General features: G+C 59.4%; 5 protein-coding genes across 6 annotated transcripts; 2 read left to right on the top strand and 3 right to left on the bottom strand.

Moving 5' to 3' along the window:
• The first annotated feature begins 212 nt into the window (after positions 1-212).
• Positions 213-2,964, top strand: SFRP5 (secreted frizzled related protein 5). Its single transcript, XM_062496335.1, has 3 exons — positions 213-744; positions 1,423-1,500; positions 1,893-2,964. The coding sequence occupies exons 1-3, from the start codon at positions 213-215 to the stop codon at positions 2,231-2,233; spliced, it is 951 nt and encodes a 316-aa protein (XP_062352319.1). The 3' UTR covers positions 2,234-2,964.
• Positions 2,965-5,344: 2,380 nt separating this feature from the next.
• On the bottom strand, positions 5,345-10,286 carry ZFYVE27 (zinc finger FYVE-type containing 27). 2 transcript variants are annotated; one of them, XM_062496258.1, is made up of 12 exons: positions 10,046-10,286; positions 9,889-9,959; positions 9,632-9,818; positions 9,373-9,468; positions 9,071-9,183; positions 8,231-8,361; positions 7,797-7,868; positions 7,616-7,636; positions 7,278-7,422; positions 6,926-6,972; positions 6,370-6,451; positions 5,345-6,147 (listed from the first exon to the last, which is right to left on the bottom strand). In XM_062496258.1, exons 1-12 carry the CDS (start codon positions 10,240-10,242, stop codon positions 6,083-6,085), a joined length of 1,227 nt encoding a protein of 408 aa, XP_062352242.1. In that variant the 5' UTR covers positions 10,243-10,286; the 3' UTR covers positions 5,345-6,082. The 2 variants fall into 2 exon arrangements, with proteins under 2 accessions (XP_062352242.1, XP_062352243.1); XM_062496259.1 differs by lacking the exon at positions 7,616-7,636.
• A 1,478-nt stretch (positions 10,287-11,764) lies between these two features.
• On the bottom strand, positions 11,765-14,254 carry MARVELD1 (MARVEL domain containing 1). Its single transcript, XM_062496257.1, has one exon. It carries the CDS (start codon positions 14,185-14,187, stop codon positions 13,660-13,662), a length of 528 nt encoding a protein of 175 aa, XP_062352241.1. The 5' UTR covers positions 14,188-14,254; the 3' UTR covers positions 11,765-13,659.
• A 499-nt stretch (positions 14,255-14,753) lies between these two features.
• AVPI1 (arginine vasopressin induced 1) lies at positions 14,754-16,180 on the top strand. Its single transcript, XM_062496557.1, has 2 exons — positions 14,754-15,424; positions 15,505-16,180. The coding sequence occupies exons 1-2, from the start codon at positions 14,763-14,765 to the stop codon at positions 15,560-15,562; spliced, it is 720 nt and encodes a 239-aa protein (XP_062352541.1). The 5' UTR covers positions 14,754-14,762; the 3' UTR covers positions 15,563-16,180.
• Positions 16,181-16,318: 138 nt separating this feature from the next.
• On the bottom strand, positions 16,319-23,889 carry PI4K2A (phosphatidylinositol 4-kinase type 2 alpha). The gene is made up of 9 exons (XM_062496556.1): positions 23,476-23,889; positions 20,730-20,930; positions 20,355-20,486; positions 20,114-20,267; positions 19,463-19,524; positions 18,940-19,039; positions 18,548-18,681; positions 18,219-18,278; positions 16,319-18,079 (listed from the first exon to the last, which is right to left on the bottom strand). The coding sequence occupies exons 1-9, from the start codon at positions 23,863-23,865 to the stop codon at positions 17,918-17,920; spliced, it is 1,395 nt and encodes a 464-aa protein (XP_062352540.1). The 5' UTR covers positions 23,866-23,889; the 3' UTR covers positions 16,319-17,917.
• Positions 23,890-24,202: the final 313 nt, after the last annotated feature.

Genomic DNA, 24,202 nt, shown 5'->3' with positions numbered 1-24,202 from the left:
GAGGGAGGTGGCAATGGTGTGGGCTGACTAGGGGGAGCCGGGGGCCAGCCCCGGAGGGCCCGGCAGGCAGAGCAGATTGGCTGCCGGCGAGGTCTCCAACCTCTTTAGAAAGGGCAGCGAGCGTGGGAGGCGCTAAGGGAGCAGGCAGGGTGCCGAGCCGCGCTCCCGTCCCGCTCGGCAGCCGGGCCGGCAGCGGCAGGCGGGCAGCGGCGATGCCGCAGGCGTGCAGTCCCCCGGGGTCCCGGGGCACAGCGCTGCTGGCCCTGTCGCTGGCGCTGGCAGGGTCCCTGGGCGGCGGGCAGCACTACGATTACTATGGGTGGCAGCCCGAGAGCCTGCCCCACGGGCGGTTCTACGGGCGGGAGCCGCAGTGCCTCGACATCCCGCCCGACATGCAGCTCTGCCGCGACGTGGGCTACAAGCGCATGCGGCTGCCCAACCTGCTGGAGCACGAGACCATGGCCGAAGCCAAGCAGCAGGCTGGCAGCTGGGTGCCCCTGCTCGCCAAGCAGTGCCATACTGACACCCAGCTCTTTCTCTGCTCCCTCTTCGCCCCTGTCTGCCTCGACCGGCCCGTCTACCCCTGCCGTTCCCTCTGTGAGGTGGTACGTGACTCCTGTGCCCCTGTCATGGAGTCCTACGGCTTCCCCTGGCCTGAGATGCTGCACTGTGGCAAGTTCCCCTCTGACCACGAGCTCTGCATCGCCGTCCAGTTCGGGAACAGCAAAGCCACGCCGCCACCAGGTAAGTGGGAAGAGTACTGTAATGAGATGGGAATGCATGTGGAGCTCCTGAACAGCCATCCCTTCACCCCTCAAAGCACAGCCCAGCACACCGGTGTTGGTCCAGGACTCTTTGTTTGCAACAGGGCAGGAATGGGCACTGTATGAGCTTTGTCTGGGCGCCACTCATTTCCCAGGAGCACTGGGCTCCCAGCTGCCTGCACAGAACTATCGTGGGATAAGGAAGAACATGGGATGAGGTGGGAACAACTGGCAGATCCACCACAGTGCTATGTCCCTCTCCTCCCACTGAGTCCCAGGTCAGCAGCTAGAGAGCCTGCTGCACCTGACACTCTCAGCCCCACACTGCTGCTGCTGGGTGGCTGTTCCCTCAGGCAGGAGAGGGATCATCACCCAAAGGCAGCCTAGGACTGTGACAGCCTTTCAACTGGGGCCACCCTTTCTGTTCCTGTCCTTCAAAGTGGCAGCATCTCATGGGAGGATGACCCCATATCTCTTCCCCTCCCGGGGGGTGAACCTGGCCAGTAAGGTGCTCTGTGCCTCCCTGCATCACCCCAGCACAGCTACTTAGGGGGCAGAAAGGCTGCTGGGGCTCTCCCAAGTGTGTCCCTGAGGAGCTGGTCCAAGTGACAAGTACCAGCCGCAGGAAGCTGTGACAGTAACTGGTCTCTCACCACAGTGTCCAAGATCTGCACCCAGTGTGAGATGGAGCACAAGGCGGATGGCATGATGGAGCAGATGTGCTCCAGTGACTTTGGTGAGTGTTGGGGTCTTTTTCCCAGCCCCCCTGGACGAGGGTCTGCCTCCCCTATGTCTGACAGATGGGGCGGGAGTTGGCCAGTGGGCAGGGTTTTATGGGGACAACCCCATGGGAGATCTCTGAGCCATTCCCTTGGACCCTTTATGCACCACAGGAGAAGGCATTGGTGGGGGATAGGGAGAATGGGACGTTTGAGAGGGTCTCTGGGGTCCTCTGCTGAACCTCTCCCCAACAACCCCTTTCCCCTCCCCACACAGTAACTTCCCCAGAGACCCAACCCAGGGATGGGCTGCATCCATCACCTGCACCCCACAGGTGCCTGGCCTAGACCCTCCCCTCCCCAGCACCCCAGTAGTGCACCCTTCCCCCAACCATGCTGCCCCACACAGTGGTGAAAATGCGCATCAAGGAGATGACAGAGGAGAACGGGGAGCGGAGGCTGGTGGCTGCCCAGAAGAAAAAGGTGCTGAAACTGGGCCCCCTGAAGCGCAAGGACACCAAGAAGATGGTGCTGCACATGAGGAATGTGGGTACCTGCCCCTGCCCCCAGCTTGACAGCCTCAGTGGCAGCTTCCTGGTCATGGGCCGCAAGGTGGGTGGCCGCCTGCTCCTCCTGGCAATCTACCCCTGGCAGAAGCACAACAAGGAGATGAAATTTGCAGTCAAGTTCATGTTCTCCTACCCTTGCCCACTCTACCATCCTCTCCTCTATGGGGCTGGGCAGCACTAGGGCTTTGCCCACCCTGCCCTTCCCCAGAATTCCTGCACTGGCCCAATATCCCACCCCAACCTCCCTGGCTGCACCCCAGGACTTCAGCCCCTTGGCTGTACCCCATAACCCAGCACTGCACCTGCAGGATTCCCTCTTGTGTTTGTGGGAACCCTGATCCACAGCCAGGGCCCCTGCCTCCTCCTGAGAGCCCTGCTTTGCACCCCTGGGACGCCTGTTCTGTTCCAAGGACTCCCACCCCTGCCCAGGAGCTTAGTCTGGACCCAGGACCCTTGTTCTGCATGTTTGTGAGCCCTGGTCTGCACCAGAGACCCTTGTCTACTCCCAGGTTCCCCACCCAGAAGCCCAGAGACTCTTGCTTTCATTTAGGATCCCTGCTTGGCTCTCTTGGCTACACCTTGGACCCTTACCCCTACCCTGGGCAAAGGACCCATGTCCTTTGCCCAGCTCCACCAATCCCTATTCCAGCCCACCAAAACATCCCATGCCCCCACCTGGAGCTCACATCCAGCCCTGGATTGTCTCACCTTCACAGAGACCCAGCCCAGGAGGGTGCCCTTTTGCCCCTCTGTTCCCACAGACTGACCTCTCAAGACCAAGTGCCCAGAGCAGCACAAGTCCTTCCTGGGCTCCCCCACTCCACATACCACATGGCTCAGTGTGTGAGGGGATTCCACCTCCAAATGCCCCAGACCATCCCTGCTGCATCCTTTGCACACACCCCTGCTGTGACCCAGCCCACGCACCCCTTGCCCATCAACATCACAGTAAATTATTCCACCAGAGACATCTGTGTGCGACTCACTGCAGTTCATGGGTAAGAGCCCCTTGGGGGCTCCTCAGGGACCCCAGAAGAATGGGAGGGGGGTCCCAGCCCTGCCCACTGAGTGAGGCTGCCTGAGGGAGCGGGGTCACCTCAGGATCTGGCTCTAGCCCCATTTCAGGTGCCATGCCCAGAGCCTGAACTTGGGCAGTCCAGCCAAACCCAGGGATGCAGTTCCTAGTGGTCACAGGCACCATGGAGACTTGGGCACCCCTGCCAATGCAGGGAGTCTGGGAGGGCATTGAGATGAGTTGGATGGGAGGACAGGGCCATCACTGCTGCTGGAGCCCCATAGGTGGGTTTGGCAGTGGTTTGCCAGGGAAGTTTCTTCCTTCATCACCCCAGGGGATAAATCCATGGTCTGGGAGCTCACAGCCCTTGTGAGAAGGCTGGCACTGAGCATCATAGGGGGCAGATGCTGGACCATGCAGCCTCTAACCCTGTCCTCCCCACACTGTACCCTCTGAAAGTCATCTCTGCAGCTCCCTGCCAGCCCTGCTTGGCTGACAGATCTCCCATACCACAGCCACCAGCCTCCTCCAAAAAGATTCCCAGAGCCACCCACCTGCACTAGCCAGGACCCTCCCAAAAGCCCAAGGACCAGGGCAGCCCTCAGCTCGGCCCCTCTGATGGCAGCAGGGGCTGTCCCTTAGCTCAGCTCGACTACCCCAGTCCCAGCTGGCAAGGGGGCAGCCTGAAGGACCCAGTCGTGTTTATCCAGTGCATACTTGCATCCACTCATCCCAAAAGGTGAGGGGGTCCCGAAGGTGGCTGCCAGGATATTTACCCAGTGCCTGGCAGCCTGACACTGTCTTCTCTTTGGACCTGGCCCGGCCTCAGGGAGCCTTCTGGGACAAGAAGGATATTGAGGCTGCAGGATGTCTGCACCCACCCTCTTCTGGCTGACAAGAGCACTGTGCACCTGCCCTTGCTCTGAGGTGATCTCTCTCTGCTCTCCTTGGGCATGGCCTTCACCCCACTGGTCAGCCTCCAGAGCCCCAAATCTCCCACTCTAGCCAGGGAGAGGTGTCTGTGCTCCTGCCCCACAGTCAGCCAGAAACATGGGGCAGCCAGCCCCTGCCCCAGCCTCACACCAGGAGTGGGCACTCCTCCCTGGCCACTGGGGAAAATTCAAATAGTATTAGAAGGTATGTTCAGAGCTTGACTGCTGAGCATTCTTCCATAGGAATAAACACTGTCAATTAGGAAATTTTATTGCAAAACTTAAAAAGCATAAATAAAACCCCAACTCCCACAGCCTAAGTTTATCTGTAGCCCTCTGTATTCTGTGTCATTAGCTTCTTCCCAGAGAGTGTTCAGACATACATGGCCACAGTGCTCATTGCCCCAAGTGTTTTCTCTAGAAATACAAGTAACTCCTCTGCCTCCCACTGTCAGCTGTTTGAGAAAGCTAACCCCTCCCAGCCCCTCACAGCCCAGTAACAATCCCATTACAGACACCCTCATAAACACACCCACAGCGCTTGGGGTGCTACACAGCCCCCTCCTCAATGTTACAGCTGCTCCACTGTCCCCACTAACTGCTCAGCCCTCTGCACACCCATCCCCTGCACAGCCAGCACAAGCCAGACCTCCTCATCATCAAGTGCCAAGTGCAGTTTTTCTCCAAATTTCCATGTGAATGGGGTTTATGAGCCCACAGCCAAGACAAGTGTTGAGGGCTCCTGCCCCATAGGAGCTCCCACACTAGTGGGATGTGGAGTCTGCAGCAAGGTCTGGGCTCCAGCAATTTCTCAGACTGGTGGGTGTCAGCCTGCTGGGCACTGCCCCCCCCCCCCCAGAGTCCCTGGCTTGGGGGAAGCTGCAGCTGGCTGGCAGAAACCCAGGCCATGGCTGTTCCCAGCTGCACAGCAGCCAGGGTCACATTCCTGGGATAGCTGGGAGCTTTGCTGTTCACATAAGGAAAGGTCATCCTTGTGCACACAGGCAGCTGGTGGGACCACCGCCCGAGAGGGCAGGGGAAGGAGCAGCCCAGGGAGGCAGAGGAAACTCAGTAACTCCTGTCAGAGCTGAGGTGCCCCCTGGCTCCAGCCCAGCAGGATCCAGCCCTGGCACAGCTGACAGGCCAGCTGCGCACAGATCTGAGCAGGGGGCAAACAAGGCTACAGCAGGACAGAAGAGGAGAATTCCAGTAAAGCATGAAGAGCTGGAGGCACAGGAACACTATTTCTACAGGAGCACCTGCAGGACAGCAGGGCCAAGGTGCCAGAGGTGTCAGAGTCACCTAGGACTGGGACAGCTTTCACTGGGATGACACAAGAGCCAGCTGAGGCCAAGAGATTTATTGGTCATTCTCTATATGGAACTATATATTAATCTGTAGTAGAAAGCAGCAGTCACTAAGTGCACAGAGCAGCACCAACTCCTGCCTTTTCTCACACTGGAGATCCAACCACACAGCCCAACCCAAACTCTGGGCTACAGCCAAATTCAGAGGTAAAAGACTAAACCTGCAGGCAGTGAGGCTGAGGAGCACAGGAGTGACTAGCAGAGTCTCAGCTGAGCTAGGATGAAAAGCCTAGCTAGTCTAGACCCAAAGGGATCCAGGAGGAGCTCTGACTTGATCCCAAAAATACAGTCACTTATAGCACAGTGCTGGGAAAGGTAGAGACAGAGCCCTGAGGTTGTTCTGCCCCACCCAGGAGGTGAAGGCAGGACCACAAGCAGGAAGGAGGGCTCTTCCATCACTAAGCCAGGCCAAAGGGCCTAGGCAAGCATGTGGCAGGGGACAGCAAGTGCCAGAGAACACCCAGCGCTTGGAGCAGCTGCAGGGACAGGGCATAGCCACAGGCAGTGCTCCACCACAGGGACCCAGCTGGTGCATGGCAAGGAGGGCTGGTCCATCCAGCCTGGCGCTGGCAGGAGGAGCACAAGTGCAAGCATCCTCTGGCAGGGGAATGCCACACGGGGATCCAAACAGTCTGGGCTCCCAGTGGCAGGGGTGTCTGCCCACTGTCCCAGGTCTCAAGCAGTGCAGGACACAGGAGCTGGCTGGGCCTGTTTCATCACTTGATGAGCACCTGGTTGCAGAGAGCACACACGAACACTGTCTCCTTCTGAGCCTCCGGAGCTGGAAAGGAAAGCAAATGTCAGGGATGATCTCCCTTTCTCACCATGGGCTAGGGGCCACAGCCACAAAGCTGCTTCAAGAGCTGCAAATTCATCACTTCTCTGTCCCGAGCCAGCCTGTGCTGGGCACATCCTGTCTACCCTCCCCACCAGGGCTGGGGCAAATGCCTGGGCACATAGAACAGGTGGAAGCAGGAGCTCTTCCCTCTACCTTTCAACTCACCTGTGGCTCCCATCACAGCCTTGGGGACTTTGAAGGAACAACACCTGGAGCAGAAGCTGTTCCCACAGTTACTGCAGCTCCGCTGTGGAGAAAGACAGAGGTGAGCCCCACATTCATATCAGACTAACCCAGAAGTAAGTGAAGGAGGCCAAAAGTCTATACCTCCTGAGAACTGCCCACAGACTGTGTGCCAAGCATCACACACAGTGCTCAGATAAGGCAAAAGGTCATTCCCACTAGCAGACCCATGCTCTGCTTCACCAGAAAGGCCACAGGAAATGGACTAAACCGGAGAATAGAGCAGGTATATTCCACAATAACATGTGGGTTTGGCCTGAGGCAGCTTCCAAAGGAGTAAATGGACAAATGCTCCACAACACAAGGCATCCCTGGTGTCATTAGGCATGTGACAACACCCAGTATTTAGCTGAGGTCATTTGGGCTGTGACCGAGGCCAGACACCTGAGCTGCCTGAGAAAGCTGAGGCAAGCCAGACATGAGCAACACCTCTGCCCCAGGTGCAGACAACAAGCTGGGGCAGAAGCCAAAGACTCACCCTCTTCTTGAGCACAGAGAAGGTGGCAGCACAGCCCGTGCAGTTCCCTGGAAAAAAGACAGCAGAGGTCAGGCAGGGCTCTGTTGCCTGGGGCTGCAAGTGGCACAAGAACAGCCATAGCTGTTGTAAAGGCTCAGCTCAGAAATGACATGGCTGCATCTTCCCATCTTTGCCCTTCCTAGGAGTTCTGGGACCATTCTCTCCAAGGAGTGGAAAGTGTAATTGGAAGTGTCAGCACAGCCTAGCAGGTACCACACCACTCTCTCCACTCCCAATCCAACGGTCACCACTGGAAGCAGCACAGACCCCACACTGCTGAGCTCCCCCAAGAAGCACCTGCTCCCAAACTCACCAAAGTTGTTGCTGGGGTAGCGCTTGCGCAGGCGCTCGGTCAGGCGTGACACCTTGCTGCGGATCACCTCATTTTTGCTCATAAAACCATTGTCTGGGAGGCTGAGGTCGAAATCTGCTGAGCACTGAGAGCTCTCATCATCCTCCTGTAGAGAGCAGATCCAGCTGAGCACAGCGGAGTGGCTGGGGGGCACACTGAGGGCTGCAGGGCAGCCCATGCCAGAGCAGGCACCTAACAAGCAGGGTGCTCCACCTGACATTTATTTCTACAAGCCACCAGCAAACCAGGCAAAGCTCCAGCTGAGAGGAGATACCACACCCTGGCACAGCAGTACTCACCATGACCAGCAGCTGGTTCTCCTTCTCCCGCAGCATGGGACAGAGAGGAGAGTGAGTACACAAAGACCCAGAGGCACCCAGCAGCCACCCTCCCGGAGCACCCAGTTTGTCCAACAAGGTCTTTGTCCCTTTCCCACCTCAGCTGCCCTGCAGGCCCAGCCCACACCAACCAGCCTCAAACCTCAATAGCATCTTTGAACTCTTCATCGGGTTCTGCCTCCTCTGCTTCCTCCACACTGCCAGGGGTAAGGTCCTAAAAGAGATTCACAAATCTAGTCCTGCTGTTTCCCCACCTCTGTTCAAAGGTGCCCCCACATTTCTGAGCAAGTTTCAGGACAATGGATCTGAGCCCAGGCAGCCTCACAGACGACACAAGAGTCAGAAGGTGAGGTGAGCCCCTGCCTCCTCAGACCACATCCTTACATGGGGCAAAAGGACTGAGCCAAGTTCGCATGGCAGAGAGCAGCATCCCAGTAACTCAGGAGTGGCTCACAGGCTTCCAGCAAAGCTGGCAGCTGGAAGAAGTTTGTGTGTAGAGGGACACAAGCACGGTCAGACCCAAGGGCTAACTCTGTAGCTCCCACCCAACAACTGCCAGCCCTGCCCCTATCTCACCTCTGCACTGGTGGGGGTGGGGGTCCGATCTGGAGCAGCAGCTGGTGGCAGGGGTTCAGCAGGTTCTGGAGTCCTCTCAAGGGGTTTGGAGCCCACACACTGCTCAACGGAGGCCTTGAGCTCCATTATCACTGGTTAAGAGGGGATTACAGCTGGAGTAGAGTGGCATTTCCATGGTCCCAGCCACATCACACATAAGCCAGTTGCAAGACCTGATCTCAAGGGCTCAAGGGGGGACACTGACACATATCATTCGCTCATCAGATGTCCCGAGCACTTCTCTGCTCACACATCAAAGTTAGGGCAGAAAGGAATTCCCCCCCACCACTTGCCCCAGATCAGAACAGGGAATGGCAGGGGCCAACATCACAGCTCAGACAGATCAACACTCCTCCAGCACAAGCCACAGAAGAGGGCTCCACTCCCTTCCAATGGCACGTTTTCAGGCCTGTGTCATATACTGCCAAAGACACTGGATGTGTCTGAAGTCCTGAAGAGCAAGGTCAGGGATCAAGAGGGGTGGAGAGCCTCACACACAGCCTTCATTGACAGGCCCTGGTTTGCCACTCCACAGAAAGAGAAGGAAACAGTGCCTGGGCTGGGACACCATCAGGAGAGACTCACCTCCAACAGCCGAGCCCCGGGACCACACCACCCACCCTGGGCAGCACAGCACCACCCCCAGGACATCATTGCCTTCAGGGCTGTTCAGGATCTAAGGCAGAGCCTGACATGGGACAGTGGGCTCATGTGGGGGAGAAATCCAGGGCAGGATCCTCGACTTCAGAAGGCCTTTCCCCAGCCCAACCCACACAGGGCACTGCCAGCCAGGTCTCATACCTTGGTAGAACTGGGTGTTGCCCAGAAAGAGGGTGCTGTTGAGGACGGCCAGGACCCAGCAGAGAGGCATCAGGTAGAGGACACAGATAGTGCCCAGTAGCACCCCATAAAACCTGTGGAAAGAAGCAGGATACTGTAGTCAAGTCAGAGCAACTCACGCAACAGCATAAAAATCCTTCCTTCATCTGATGTTCCACCTGTTCTCTCCAAGTACCAAACAAATCAAACACAGCACCACAGGCCTGGCTGAGCCCCTCTTCCCACCAAGCCTGCCACAGGGTGCCTGACCCAGTACTACTCACTGGGAAGAGACAGTGGGATTCTCCCAGTACAGCACACGGTATACTGCCTCACAGCTGCAGCACATCCCGCTCAGAAACCCCTCCAGCTGGATCAGGCTGCAAATGAGACAGTCACAAAAACACCCATGTGCTCCTCCTTTCCCACCTTCACACGGGCTACAGTAGCCAAACTAGCACGAGCCCCCCACAGCCTCCAAGAAGCCTTTCTGGCTGCCGAGGCCCGCACAATCCCACCGCTGGGGAGTCCCCAGGGACTCACAAGCTCTTGACCTGGGCGATGGCCTCCTGCCGCGAGAGCTGCACCTTGCGCAGATCCTCCCTGCGGATGCTGTGGTACCTCCTGCGCACCAGCTCCGGCTCCGAGGGCCGGGCCCGGCACGTCTCTTGCAGGTAACCCAGCAGGGCCGGTACCGCGACCAGCAGGGCGAGCACCGAGTACCAGGCAGCTGGAAGAGGCGGGATAGCGTCAGCCCGGAGGGTCCGGGAAGGGAACCGGCCCTGAGCCCCGACACGCACCTTGGCCGAGGGTGAGCAGGAGGCAGTTGAGGCCGAGGCAGACCAGGAGAGAGCACACAGGCCGCTGCCACCTACCGAGAAGGGGGAAAGGCAAGGCACATGAGACCCCGCAGACGGTCACGGTCTCGGTCTCGATGGCGGTCCCGCCCGCACCTACCGGAGGAGGGAGCGGACACCCTCGGCGGCGTCCCGCAGCGGCTCCAGGTAGAGCTCCAGCCGCCGGTAGCTCCGCACCAGCTCCAGTAGGTCGAAAGCAGCGGCGGCCTTGGGCGGCGACGGCTCCGGCGGAGCCTCACCAGCTCCGGTCGCCCCTTCGGCGCCGCCTGCCGCCCCGTCCCGCTCCACCGCCTGCATGACGATGACGGGGCCGGGGCCGGGACCAGGTGCCGAGCGGCCCGGCCGCGCTCGGCCCGACACCGCCGCGCGCTCCCGTGACGCGGCCGGGCGCGCCGTCAGCCTCGCGCGCGGCCAATGGGAGCGCCGGGCCGGGCGCGCCGCAGGAGCCCCGCCCCGGGCGGAACGGGCTGGGCCGGGCCGGGCCGCGCCGCTCTCCGCTTTCGGTGCCGCCCCGCCGCTCCCGGGCTCCGGGGTCTGCCCACGCTGGCTAACGGCCTCCGTGCTGCGCCCTGCGGGCCGCTCTGGGCGTGGGGCTCGAGGCGGAGTCTCGGTGGTCCCGGTCTAGACACGGGGTTCGGCCCTGGCCCGGGGCTGCTCAGCGTCTCGGCCCGGTCCCGATTCAGGTCTGTTCTGTTGTAGGGCTCAGGCGCAGCCTGGATCCGGTCCCAGTCCAGGGCTGGGAACTGATGCGGGTCTAATCCTGGTTCAGGGCTCAGTTCCAGTCTGGGTCTCGGCATGGCCTGCACGCAGCTGTGTTGGGCACGGTGGGTTTGTTCCCATGAGGTTGTTGGGCTACCTCTCCCCGCGAAGAGACCAGAGAGCAGTCTCACACCCGGAGTCCCTAGAAGGGGTTCCCCACAAGCCCGTGAGCGTGGCTGGCAGCTCACTGTTGCCCCTTCATGCCTTCAGTGCAGCCAAGCCCTCCGTGCACTGGCACTGTCATGCCCAGCAGACTGCAGCCCTGCTCGCTCCGGGCACCATGGGCTGTCCTAAAAGGTGTTTGCAATAGAGCAGGGATACTGGCTCCCAGGATGCTCTGGGGATCCTGGGCTTCATCTGATGCCAAAAATTGTAACCTTGTTATAACCTATGCTGGCTCTTGGACAATGAGGGTACAGTGCTGCTGCCGGCTGCCTGCAGCCTCTGATGAACAGGGCGTGTGTCCCATGGGTAGAAGGCTGAGGACCCAGTGACACCCTAGCTGTTGGTCCAGGTCCAAGACTCAACTCTTTCCCAAGAGTGTGTTCCAGAGCTGAAACCAGTCCTGGGAGATGCTGGAAGCCCTCCATTGGCCCCTGACCTACCAAGGGTCATTCAGTGTGTACATGACTGCCCAGTGGTGCCCTGGCCCTTGGACAGAGGGCCCTTTCAGCACAGAGTGACTAGGGCCTTAGGAATGAAGCTACATCCTGTCCTCAGTACATCTCATAGCCACAGAGCCCTAGGGTCTTGGCTTCCTTTTGCTCTGTCTGGAGCCCCATGTGAGCATCAGGCTGTGCCCCGTCTCTGGAAAGGCAACAGGGCCAGGGATAGTCCCTGTCCCCAAGGGCAGAGGCTTAAGCCTCTCTATTAGGAGCAGTGGCTCATCATCAGGGAGCCTGCCTGTGACCCCAGAGCACCCCCCCAGAGCACTCCAGAACTTTGTGACCATTCCAAACAGAGAGGCCCCAGGGTGCAGGGCTACAGAGCTGGGTGTGATCTCAGCTCAGACCTCATACCCAGCAGGTCCCAGCCCCAGCACAAAGACCCAGACACCCAGTGAGCGCCAACATTACTTTATTTGGAAAGTGAATCCATTGGCACCTGAAAGGAGGCTGTAGGGGGATAGAGCTGGGTTGACAGACAGGACTGCAGAAAGCCAGGGGAAGGCACCTGTGGTGGCAGAAGCACCGACGGCATTTTGGACAACCTGAGCCAAAGGCTGCACCAGAGTAAGGCAGAGGCAGGCAGTGTCAGGGACCAGCCTTGACACGGCACAGACAGCATGTCCTACCCAGGGAAAGGGTACATGGCCTTGGCAGGGCCTCTGAACACTTTCCACTGGGACAGCATATCACGATGAAATTGGTGGCCCAGTACCAATCCCAGACCCCTTCAAGCCCCCAGGGGAATAATGGCTGCTGCTCTTCACCTCTAAAGAGGCTCCAGGGAACCCCAGGCAACAGGCAGCTGTGGCCAGCTGCTGGGGACACCCATCTCACTGATCTGAGTCTACATAGAGACTGGAGCAGACCCTCCCTTGCACCAGGAGCAATAGAGAGGACCTGCCTCCAGGTAGGGGGAGGAGGGCTTGTGGCAGGGCAGCCCTAGCACACTTCTGCTCAAAAAATTCTGTCTCTGGCTGCCCATTTCTCCAGTCAGCCCTACATGGCCTTGTCAGGGCTTGGCACCTGGTAGCTAGTGGAGGCTGATCCAGGGCTGGGCTGGCTCCAGTGCCAGTGTCCTCTTCTGTTTTCCAAGGTAGGTTGTGCTCCCGCAATGCCTGGCCCCAGCTCCCCCGTGGTCAGAGTACCAGCACAGCCTAGAACTGCCATGCTGCAATGCTCATCCTCTCCACCTCACCACAGTCTCCAGGCACTGCCCAGTCCCAGAGAGTCCAGAGACAAAAGTTTTTCAGGATGATAAAACAAGTGCAGCAGAGACAGGCAGGGCTGCAGGCTGGTCTCCAGAACCATCAGCAAGGCTGTTTCTGTCCCTTTTGGAGTAGCCTGGCCCAAGGCCTGGTTCAGTGGCTTCGGGTGGCTTGGAGCCACAAACCTCTCTGAAGGAACAGCAGGAGGAGAGAACAATTCCATGACAGGCTCCCTTCAATCCATGGGGCACCTGGCCTGTATAAACTCCTGGGCTGGAGGCCCAGGGTCACAGAACAGGTTATGGCTCCACATGTCCTTCCCCTCCCTCTGCAGCAATGGAGGTCTTGCTGCCCTGCTCAATCTCCAGTCTGGGCTGGGGTGATGCTGGATCAAGATACTGGATGCTGGTGTGCAGTACGTGGGTGTCTCCACACCCCCTCCCCCCCGAGTACAGGACAGGGAGGCGGTGGGCCCTTTGGGGCTCCAATGAGATGAAGAATGTTTTCAGGCCAGACAGAATGAGGGGCCCCGGCTGGGAAAGCCAAGCTCGGAACCTCCCTTAGGGAATTGTGGAGGCACCATGCAGCTAGAATGGCAAGATAGGACTGCCAGCAGGCCAGAGGGGTTTATGCCCATCCAACTCCACTAGGCACTGCTGCCCCCAGCTCAGCTCCCCAAGGCCAGTCCCCTTCCACCCCAAGGAAAAGTCAGCACCCACCTGAGCATGCAGCATCTGCAAGACCAGGGGCAGGGGATTTTGGCTGGAGTCCTAGGGGGGCTCTCAAAAATTGGTATCCCTCTTAGGGGCTCTCCATTTGGGTCCTTCCACTTGCAGTAGCCTACATCTGTCCAGGGGTGGGAGAAGGGCTGCTCAGTGACTGGGTGTCCGCGCTGTCTCGGTGCGCTGCAGGGGAAACCGTGCTTGGTGAAGGCCTCTGTCTGTTCATCCAACTGTGCAGGAGTCTCTGGAGGAATTGCAGTGCAGTCAGCCAGGAGGGGATGGGGTGGCAGGGTCATTTCATCCCAAAAACAGGCTGCGTTCTGTCTGCGGCTGAGAAGGGGAGCCAAGTGGCATGGGGTATTAGATGATGTCTCGCTGGTCCTGGCAACGCCGTGACAGGCAATAGAGGCCGGAGAAGAGGTACAGGCAGGCAGTGATGCCCCCGCAGATGGATGCGCTCAGGTAGGCACTGTACAGGCAGTGCTGGCTGTAGCCTGGCAGGTTACAAAAGCTCCTCTGCTTGGCCTTGTGACCCATGATGCCAGTGGCAGCTGCGTAGAGCCCCACACCCAGTGCCAGGTCGTGCACCAGGTTGGTGAGAAGCCAGCGGGAGCCCAGCCAGGGCACCAGCTCCCAGCGCCCCAGCAGGCTCAGCCCGAAGAGGGCCAGGGTGAGGAGCCAGACCAGGACGGCGGCAAACAGAGCGAAGTGGGCCGCCCCCTCGTACTTATGAGCCGCTACCGTCACCCAGAAGGCAGCGCCCAGAGCCAGCTGTCCCAGGCGTAGCAGGCCCAGGGGGCTCCGCAGGTAGGCGCGATGGAGGCTGAGGGAACCGCGGGCCGGTGGCCCCGGGGGCGGCGGCCCTGTCGGGGGAGCCGTGCGGGCCATGGCGCGGCCCTGCCTGCTCCGGCGCGGCTCGGGCGGGACTCAGGGCCCCGGCAGCGACTTCCTCCCTGCCCGTTGCCAAACATCTGGCACTAAGCGGTCCTCCCCTCGCGGGGCCTCTCTCCTCTCCTCCCCGCCCCGCCTCCGCGCCCCGCCGCACCACCCGCTAGCCCATCGGACCCGAGGATGCGCCGTCGGGCAGGGATGGCCGCGCCCCTCCCGTCCCGCTGCCGCAGGCGGAGGCCACAACGAGGGGTGCGAGGGGCGGCGGGAGGACGTGGGAGACGGCGACCGATGACGGCGGCGGGGTCCAGGGGCAGCGCACCGGGACCCCGTGCGGCGGCCAGCGGGAGGCGCGTGCCGGGGTTCCCCTTACGTCATCCGGGATTCCCCTCGGAGTGAGGCGCGGCGTGGCCCCGCCCGGGGGCGAGGCCTCGCGCCCCGCCCGTGACGTCATCCGCGACACGTGGCCTCCTCAACGGAGCGGGGCGGCCGCGCCCCTCCGCGCCCATTGGTCCTGGCAGCGGGAGGTGGGTGGGGATTGGCCAGGGGCGGGGCGGCACGCAGCGTACGAATGAATGGGGCGCGGGGCTACGGCGCGGCCCCGGCGCGGTGGCGCGAAGGCGGTCCGGGAACGCAGCGGGCACCAGGCGGAGCCGCCACCGCCAGGTCGGTCCGAGGGGCCCGTGGGCGCGGGGCGGTGTCGGAGCGAAAGCGGAACACGGTCGGGCCCAGAGCCCCAGGCAGGGCGGGACCGGACTTGCGTGCCCGGGCGTCTCCTGCGTTCCCGGGCGGCCCCGCCTGAGCGGCTGGCCCAGTGCCCGGCGTCTTGGACCGCCCTTCCCCCGATGCTCCCCCTTCCTCACTGGGCATCCTCGCCGGCTCCCAGGGGAGGCGGACCTGACCAGACGGCGAGACCGGAGCCTGACGCCAGCTGTTCGGTGCCCGCAGCGGCCAGGGCCATGGGCACTCCGGCCTCGGTAGTGAGCGACTCTCCGGGAGGGGCGGTGCCCGCAGCCCGCGCCCGTAAGCAGGCCTCGGCCAACATCTTCCAGGGCGTGGGGCTACGAGAGCTGCGAAGCCTGTTCCGGAGCGGCGGGGCCGAGCGCCCCGAGGAGCGCGCCCGCCTCGTCTGGCGATACGCGGGCCAGCGGCGTATGGCACGGGCCCTGCGGCGCCTTCGGCGACCAGCCCAGCCCGGCGGTGGGATGGCAGCGCTACGGCGCTTCAAACACCTTCGGTAGGTGCGGCCCGCGGCAGCGGGGCAACCGGGGCAAGCGCGGCCGGGCTACGCCGCTAACACATACCTCTTGCCCGCAGGATCGCAGAGAAGCTGGAGCGTAACTGCAGGGCCAAGATGGGCTCGGGGTCCATGTAGCAGCGTTGAGCGGCTGGGCCGTGGAGAGGAGCTCTCCAAGGACCCTAAGTGTACTGGGTAGGGTGCAATGAATGGTTAATAAAGGGTTGACAGTGGTGGCTGGGTGAGGCTCTGGTTATGTCCTGCCCCTCCCTGAGTGGCAGAACCATGGTCCAGGCTATTGTACGGCACCTAGTACAAGGGGAGCCCCACACACTAGGTCAGGCTGGAACAGATGACCCACAGGTCTGTTCCAACCTCCCTGCTTAAAGCAGGGTCATCTTAGAGCAGCTGTCACAGGATTGCATCCAGATGGTTCTTGACTATCTCTCAAGAGGGAGACTCCACAGCCTCTCTGGGGAATCTGTTCCAGTGCACAGTCACACAGTAACTGCCTTGGCACAGGGCACACACAGTCACACAGACAACTGAATAACAAGCTACATGCTGCCCTTCACGAGAAAGAATGTTTGGAAGAGATAGTAGACATTCACCACGGAAAGATTTCTCTGCTGGAAGACCAGCTGGCCAAGCTGGAAGAGTGTAGCACTCAGGAGAACAGAGAAGTCATGGAGGATTTTCTGAAGCTGAAGGAGCTGAAGCAAGAGGTATTCAGCCTCGCTGCCAAAAGAGCAAAGCTCCAGGCCATGGTCCTGTGGCTGAAGGAGCAGAAGCAGCTGCAGAAAGCAGCCTTGCAGTCTAAATGTGGCCACTTCGAGGAGGAGAAGAGGTAGCTGGGCAGCCTCATCTCCAGCCTCCACAGCTCCCTCTCCAGGAGCCGCTGGGCCCAGGAGAGACTGAAGCAGGACCTGCAGCCACAGGATGACAAGGGAGAGCCTGGCAGCTGATTGCCCTCAATGCCCAGCATGAGCAGACAGGAAAGGGACTGTCCTGCAGCAGCTCCAGCAGTTGCAGGAGGCCAGTGCATCCCTGTGCAGGTACATATGGATGCTACAGGCTGAGGAGCCCCAACCTGCTCTAGGATGCTGCAGAGGCACAGATGTAGCCAGCTGAATGGCAGCTCTGTTATTCATGGTTTAAATACATTACATACATCTCTACAGTGCATTAGAACAATACATTTTGGGTCAGTCAAATGCAGCTGGGCCTGGCCAGGGAGTTGGGATCTCCATTGCTGCCCCCTCTGTGCTTACACAGCCAGTACTGAGTTCCCTCTGCATTGCAGGAGACAAAGCAGCTGCTCTGCCTTCCCAGGTTCACCTGCCTTCATCCCTCTCACTCCCCAAAGATGGGCTAACAGAACAGCAAGACCCAAGACTGACTTTCCCCAGCAGCCTGAGAAGTCACAGCTCAAGGCAAGCGGATGCAGGCAGCAGCCCTGGTGCTGTTTTACACAACACAAGCTCAGCAGCTGCTGGTGAGAGAGGGGCACCCTGCCTCCCCCACCCACAGCAGGCCTGCAAGATTGTCAGCTCCAGGCCAGCCAGGAGTCCATGCTTGTCCCCCAGTGCTCCCACCCACATGGTGGAAGAGCCCCTCTGACCCTTCCTTGGCAGCCCCTGCCCCTCAGAAGGTCCTTAGGCACAGACAAGGCTGGCACCATGCTGGCTGCACAGCAGCCAGGGAGCTTGCTGGGAGAGGGGAAAAAGTCAAGCGAGAGCAGCCATGGAGACCAGGCAGGAGAAATGGACTGGGGCAGAATGGGAGAGCTCCCGTGGAAGAACTCTGCAAAGCCACCTGCTCTTCACAGGGACAAGCCAGCACCTTTTTCCCCTTACTGTCTAACTGCACCCAACCCAGTACCATGTGTTGTCCCTCTTATGTCCCCTCCTCGAGCCTTTAGCCAGAGAACAACCGTTCATTGCGGTCCCCGCTACACCAGTGGGTGGCAGGAACTCCCCCTGAGGAAAGCAGCGTGCACGGGGTTGGGGCACCGGAGGGACAGTGGAGGAATACAGCACACCCTCAGGGAAACAGAGGGGGTATCACCTGCTAAAGGCCTTCCCAGCCTGGCAGCTGGCACGGTAGGGAAAAAAAGGGCCAGTGGCTAGTGTAAAGGGCTGGACGGATCCTGACTCAGGTAGCCCATTCATCCCAGCCCCAAGCAGGGGTGCTCAGAACCACATGCAGGCCAAGGAACAGAGGCAGGAGCAGGGTCCCAGCCATGCCACAGTTCCTGACAGATTCCCACACCTCCCCCTGGCCTCTGCCCCAGGCAGGGCACCAAGCTCCAGTGGAGCTGGGGAGGGGACCATGCCCAATCTGCCTGGCTCCTCCAGTTCAGCTGCAGGTTCTTCCAGCCACATCTGCTCGCTCTACCATGAAGGTCAAGTCCCAGCTACAGGAGCCAGCAGTGGCCAGCTTCTCTCGCAGTGCTAGTCCGAGGTGGCCAAGCCCTGCCCATGGCTCCCACAGCTACCACCATGAGAAGAAAGGCTTCCGGCTCTGGAAGCTCTGCGTGTAGGACTCACTGGCGGAGCGCTGGTGGGAACGTGCTGTTTCCACAATCACAGGTGGCATCTGAACCAGGTGCAGTGGACTCTTCCCATCTTTCAATGCCTGAGTCAGATTCAGGATCTGTATGGCACAACAGAGCAACAGGGCCTGAGCTGCCCTGCCAGAGCAACAGAGAGCATCCACTCCAGCATCCTTCCTGATATGAAGGCAGGACAAGTATTCCTACCTCACCCATCTGTCTTCCCAATGCACAGCTTACCTGGCCTCTCATGACAGCAATCTGCTTGTGAAACTGTCCCCTGTCAAAGCCAGGGTCTTTCTGCAAGAGAGAGCAAAGAATACAAGATCCACCCACTGCTTCATGCCATGAATAAGATGCCTATTCCCCAAGTAAGGCCTCCCCCTGTCCTGTCCCATGGGTTTCCTGCTTCTCCCACATTGAATCTTCAGCTCCTGGCAGGATAACCCTGCTGTATCTCAGCCCAGAAACACTTGGAGCTTGACCGCCCTTCTGTCCCTGCAACCTTGACAGGGAGCTCACCAACACCACTCCCTCCCACATAATCTTCACCCACTCCTCCAGCTCACCTTGAAGAGCTCATACAAATCTTCCTCCAGGTCCTTGACAAAGTTGGGGTCTGAGATCTTGGGAAGAATCAGGTCCTTGATCTCCTGTGAAAAGGGGATTTTGGCCTGGGGCAGCCATGCCCAGTAGAACGGATCTGTGGAAGGAAGCAGGAGACATTAGAATTGAGGAAAACAATGCATGGAGCCACATGCCCTTGGGTGCCAGATTGCTTGCATCTGGAACACAGCGTCCAGCATCTGCCTTCTACAGTCTCTGCTGAGGAGCTGCCCATGAACCCAGAAGTTTCAGAGACACAGCCCCTAGCCCCCTCCTCTACAGTCCTTGAGGAAGATGCCCAAGCATTAAGTTGTATGGCTCGCCATGGTGCCTTGGTTTAGCCTGAGGGACTCACATGCTCTCCAGGAGTCTGGGTGTTTCAAGGGAAAGGCCAAACCATTGTCTATAGCAGCCAGTTTGATGATGGGCTCCTTCACCACCACCCAGTCGCTGTCCTGGAAGGAAATGAAGCATGTTACAAGGATGTCCCCCAGCAGGAAGAGTTCTACTCCCTGCAGCCCTGCAGTCAGGATCTCTGCCCTGGCTACCACAGAGGCACAGCAGCCTCTTGCCTGTAGCATGGCCCCTTAACCACAGGGAAACAATCGTCTTCTTTGGGTGGGAAGGGGGACAAAGCTGTTTCCCTCCCAGACTTCACTCCAAGGTCCAGCAACACCAGTTTCCACCCACGGAGTTCAGCTGTATCCTCACAAAGTCCCACTACAGTAACAAACAGTAACAAAAGGCCCAGGAGACAAGATCAGGCCTCAACACACTTGGAAACTCAAGCCAGATGGGAAATTCCTGTCCTGCCTTCCAAGTGGCAGATTCCAGGAACAGAGTCCCTGTGTTTCCCCTGTGCAGGAGCAGCCACTCACCCGCACGCCCGCGCTGTCCAGGGGACAGTCATACTTGATGAGCCAGTTGTCATTGCCCCGATCTGCAGGAAGATAAAACCAGCTGTGTTAGCACCAGGTCCTCCCTGCATCATGCTGGGCAGAAGACTATTCCTAATCTGACCCAGAAGTGAGACAGATACCTTTTATGCACAAACTCCCTGAGCCCTTAAACTTGCTGCATGGAAAGCCATATCAGGCCCTTCACAGACAGCCCTAGAGGTCCACATATCACCAGCTCCTAAGAGAAAGGTAGCCTGCAAGCCCCAGTGTGCAAACTCAATCCCTTCCAGCCTGCCAGAAACTCAGGAACGCAGGGTATGAAATGGGATACAGGGACACAGTTAGGTGCTGGATTTCTGGATGTCCCTGGATCCTCACAGCTGGAAAACTTTCACCTGAGCACTGTGGTAGATTCAGACCTGCAGTAAACTGGCCAGCAGCCAGAGCCTCAGGTGGTGAGCAGCCCAGCAGCTGCATTCTACTGAGAGGCAGACCTCACCTGCAGCAACCAAGGGGAGAAGAGTTTCAGGTGCAGGGAAAAGCCACCGAGACCCTATCTCCCTCCCCTTTCTCCAGCATGGTAGGACATGAAGGAACAGGCAGCATCCAGTGCCAGGCAGCTGGCCTTACCTGTGTTCCTGATGATGTAATCCAGCACCACCAACCGCTCGAACTGCAGCAGCAGCTGCCGATTAGTGTTCTCTGGGAGCGGCTCGGCTTCAAATCGCCGCAGCCAGTAGTCTGCATCCTTGTAGCCTTCCACAAAGAGCTGGAAGGAGCCCACCTGAAGCAAGGATTACAGGCTGCATTACAGAAGGCCACAGAGGCCAGGGAGGTGCCAAGAGGCAGGCATGGAGGCTGGCAGTCCTACCTTGGGTGGTAGACCAATGCGGTTGAAGCGCTGGCCAACTTTCGGCACCTTCTCCAGGGCCAGCCTTTTTCCTCGGGACTTCACCCTGTCAATGGCACTGTAGTTAAAGGTCTCACTGGCCAGATACACCACCTGGAGGGACATGAACACAGTCAGCAGGGACCTCTGGCAAGTCACAGGACTGCCTGATAAAACCAAGGCACAGCATTTCCCACAGCTCTGCCCAGCACAAGGATCCCCATGGTTTGAGCAGGAACAGTCCCAGTCTAGAGCACTCAATCTCCTAGGTCAACAGTGCCACAAGATGCAAGCAGAGCTATGTGGAAGCACACAAAAACCTCCACCAGAACAAGACCCCAGCAGCTGTCCCCTCACCTTTGTGCGGGGAACAATGTTGAGTTCCAGTTTCTGGTCTACCAGGCTAGCACCTGCCTCCGACAGGTAGCCCTGGTTCAGGACAAGGCAGTCTCTGCCAAAGCAGCACGGGCAGCACAACTTCTGCAGCCACTTGGTCCACTTGGGGTTCAGCTGCCCATATGGCTCCTCGTTCTTGGGCTTGAAGACACCAATGATTTTCTGTGAGTGGGAGAGAAGACAACTGAGTCCAGGAAGTTGGCAGAGCTGGGACACCTTCCCCAGCTCACAGCAGGGACACTACAGAACAGGTCCAGAACTGCCCCTCATTAGGATAATAACCAGCCTCCCGGGACCAGGCAAAACCCCACAGCTCCTGGGAGGGAGGCGGGCAGAGCTGGGAAGAACTCCCCTCCAACCAGTATCCCATCCTACAAGAGCAGGGTGCTGCCTAGAGACCTTTATATCCAACACGTATCCCAAAAAACACCAGTGATGATGCAGTCTCCTGATAAACATATCAGTCTCATTCCTGCAACCTTTGGATGACTGGGGAGAGCTACTGCTCATCGCTGGTCATTATGTCCACACAGGAAAGGGACAGGGATAGCAATCCCTGCCCTAGCTCAAAAATCCATTGAACAGAACTGATCCCAAACTGACCAGAGAAAAAGGACCATAACAGCTAAGCACCTACAGGACCCCTGAGGAGCCAAGGCCTCTGTGCTGGAGGGTCCAGCAGAAAGGCTGACTCTCTGGATACACTGTGGATGAGAGGGCACAGGCAGCTCCAAACTGGCCACCAGCTGGTACCAGCAGCACTCCCAACCCTTCAACCCAGCCTTGCATACACCAACCCAACAGTGAGGACAGCAGCGTGGATACGCCACTGCCACAGAGGCCACAGAAGCCTTGTGTAGGGCACTGCACCACCACTGAGCCAGTGCTGCCATGGCACACAGATAAGAGACGGGCTGGGAGAGGAGCAAGGCCACATGTCCCCACAAGTCAGGCACCTCTGGGGGACTAGAAGTCCCTGCTCTGGGGTGACTCAGCAGCACATGGAACCAGGCCTTCTCCCAAAAGCTACTGCTAGCCCTGGCCTGAGTGGGCATCACTTCCCCGAGCTGAGTTCCTGCCAGAATGTGGAAGTAGAAGATGAGTCCCAGTGCTTCAGCAGAGAACCTCAATCCAATGTCAGTCTGTCAGGGGCCAAAAAGCCAGGCCAGAGCAAGCAGAACCAAGGCTTTGTCCACCAGGAAGACAGAAAGGAAGGGTTTGAGGGAACAGGATCACTTAAGCCATGTCCAGATCACATGGTGGAGCCACTTTCCCAAGGCAGGCAGGAAGGCAATCCCCTGTACCAGCCCCACGTTTGTCACATGACTGTTAACCCATCCTTGGATATAAGCCTGCAAAAAGGCCTGTCAGGAGCTCTGGCAGCATGAAGCCCTGTGCTCCATGGAACCAGTCCAGCAGAGCAAGGCCCACCCAGGCAGGGACAGTGTGGAAGCAGAAAACAGAGGCCTGGCAGCACAGCATCCCCTTCGAGACAGACCCATGCTGAGAGCAGCACTGACAGGGAAAACAGGTCTGCCTGGTGCCAGCAGCAAGGCAGAGGGAGCCCAGTCAGCACAAGAGGAGCAGCTAGCAGTAGGGTGATCATAAACACTGGGGCTGGGCAGCAACAGCCCAACTGGAACAGCTCAGGCCTTAGTAGCGTCAAGGGAAATAGTCAAAGAGGAAAATTCTTGCCTCAGTATCTTCCCCCTGCTCCCACAATATCTATGGGCTGCACTCTCTCCTGTGCCAACAGTGGAATGTTTTTGGTAACCCTGGGCAGCAATCACAGCAACCAGTCACACGCCATGTTTGCCAACAGCAGGATAATCTGGGGGGCCTGCCAGCTGACACCACCAGCAGTACACAGACTTTGGCTCCTCACACTCATGTTCCAGCAGACGTCCTTGAGCTTGGGTCTCCTACAGCCAGGCACCCTCCAAGCTGCAATCCCCAGGCAGCTCATCAGGCTGCCCACTCGAAGTCTCATACTGGGCAATAGGAGGGAGCCAGGCTGTGGCACAAGTGTGTATTTCCCCACACGCCATCAAATGAGCTGGGAACTGCCTGCCACAGCTTCCAGGCGCCAGTTTTCACCCAGAGAGGCAAAACTAGGACACACCAGAGACCACAGAGCTCACTCTTGCTTCCCTGGAAGCATCCCAGCACACACGTGGCAAGGGAGTCACAGGAAACAGCAACAGCTCAAGTAATTGGGCAGGGAGCAGCAGGTCACAAGACAAGCCAGCCTGTGCTGCACATTCATCCAGTTAGTGGCACAAAGATGGCTACCATACAGCTGACCAGATCTATAGAGGATCAGCTACATACCAAGGACTTTGTCACCACTTTAACAACCACACAGCCACAAAGAAGACATGTCACTCAGGTCAAAGAAACAGGCCAGAAACAGCTCAGCCCACAGAGTCACAGCCCTGGGGCTGGAGTCACTGAGCTCAGATGCTGATGCACGGGCCTGTGGAAGGGGGTGACCCTTCCTCTTTGGGCACAAAGCCACAGAAGAGGTTGAAACAGCACTTGGACACTGCTGCCCCGCACTCTCGCTGCTGGTCCCAGTGTACTTCTCCCCAGGGAGGCTCAGAGCCGCTCCGGCCACTCCTATCAGCCCTCCGGAGCCCACAGCCCTCCGGAGCGACAGGGGCGACACCACCCCTGAGTCGGCCACGCGGGGCTAGGCCCAGCTCACCCCCTGCGGGTCCTTCACGAAGTAGCTACCGCTGGAGCCCTGCGAGATGCGCTCGGGGAAGATGCCGCGCTCGCTGGCCAACTCAGCCCGCCGCACCACGTCGGCAAACTCGGGATCCTCGGGGAAGTCGTTGCGCTCCCGCTGCGCGGCCGCTGCCGCCGCCGCTGCCGCCGCCGCCGCCTGGGCCTGCGCTTGGGCCTGCGCCGCTGCCGGGCCCCTCGCCGCGCGCTCCAGCAGCGGCTGCCGCTCGCGGTCGCGGCTACCAGGGGAGCCGGGAGGGGAGGGCGGCGGGGGCGCGGCGGGCGGGAGGGTACGCACGGCACCCCCCGGCAGCCCGTAGTCGGGGCCCTGCGCCCTCTCCGGCGACACCAGCGGGCTCGTCTCGTCCATCGCGCCGCCCGCCCGGCCCCGCCGTGCCGCTGCCGCCGCTTCCGCTTCCGTCCGCGTCACGGCACCCCAGGGGCTGCTCCGCCCCTCGGCACACCCCGTTGGCAGCTCCGCCGCCCGTCGCGCCACGCCCAGCCCGGCCTCAGCGGCCGGAACTGCGGGGGCGGCTGCGGCCATGATACCGCTGGGATTAGCTCGGCGGCTCTCGCGTCTCGCACCGTTCGTTCGGGGAAGCCAGGGTGTGCTCGCCCCCCGTACACGGCCGTAGCGGCTGGCGCCAGTGCCCTACATAAAGATGGACGCCCTGGAGGGGCCGTGCCCATTGCTGCCCTTCACAAGG

This window comes from Cinclus cinclus, chromosome 7 (assembly GCF_963662255.1).
Source record: "Cinclus cinclus chromosome 7, bCinCin1.1, whole genome shotgun sequence".
In the NCBI taxonomy this organism is placed as follows: domain Eukaryota; kingdom Metazoa; phylum Chordata; class Aves; order Passeriformes; family Cinclidae; genus Cinclus; species Cinclus cinclus.
Note: the sequence above shows the minus strand (reverse complement) of the source record. Positions and strands in the feature narration are given on the sequence as shown.

Coding starts and splice junctions, on each gene's coding strand:
- SFRP5 (XM_062496335.1), top strand. CDS start 213: ATGCCGCAGGCGTGCAGTCCCCCGGGGTCCCGGGGCACAGCGCTGCTG. Junction 745..1,422: donor CAAAGCCACGCCGCCACCAG/GTAAGTGGGAAG, acceptor CTCTCACCACAG/TGTCCAAGATCTGCACCCAG. Junction 1,501..1,892: donor GATGTGCTCCAGTGACTTTG/GTGAGTGTTGGG, acceptor TGCCCCACACAG/TGGTGAAAATGCGCATCAAG.
- ZFYVE27 (XM_062496258.1), bottom strand. CDS start 10,242: ATGCAGGCGGTGGAGCGGGACGGGGCGGCAGGCGGCGCCGAAGGGGCG. Junction 8,362..9,070: donor CAACACCCAGTTCTACCAAG/GTATGAGACCTG, acceptor CCTCTTAACCAG/TGATAATGGAGCTCAAGGCC. Junction 6,973..7,277: donor CTACCCCAGCAACAACTTTG/GTGAGTTTGGGA, acceptor TCTTTTTTCCAG/GGAACTGCACGGGCTGTGCT.
- MARVELD1 (XM_062496257.1), bottom strand. CDS start 14,187: ATGGCCCGCACGGCTCCCCCGACAGGGCCGCCGCCCCCGGGGCCACCG.
- AVPI1 (XM_062496557.1), top strand. CDS start 14,763: ATGGGGCGCGGGGCTACGGCGCGGCCCCGGCGCGGTGGCGCGAAGGCG. Junction 15,425..15,504: donor CGGCGCTTCAAACACCTTCG/GTAGGTGCGGCC, acceptor TCTTGCCCGCAG/GATCGCAGAGAAGCTGGAGC.
- PI4K2A (XM_062496556.1), bottom strand. CDS start 23,865: ATGGACGAGACGAGCCCGCTGGTGTCGCCGGAGAGGGCGCAGGGCCCC. Junction 20,931..23,475: donor TCGTGAAGGACCCGCAGGGG/GTGAGCTGGGCC, acceptor TCCCACTCACAG/AAAATCATTGGTGTCTTCAA. Junction 18,080..18,218: donor TTGCTGTCATGAGAGGCCAG/GTAAGCTGTGCA, acceptor TGTGCCATACAG/ATCCTGAATCTGACTCAGGC.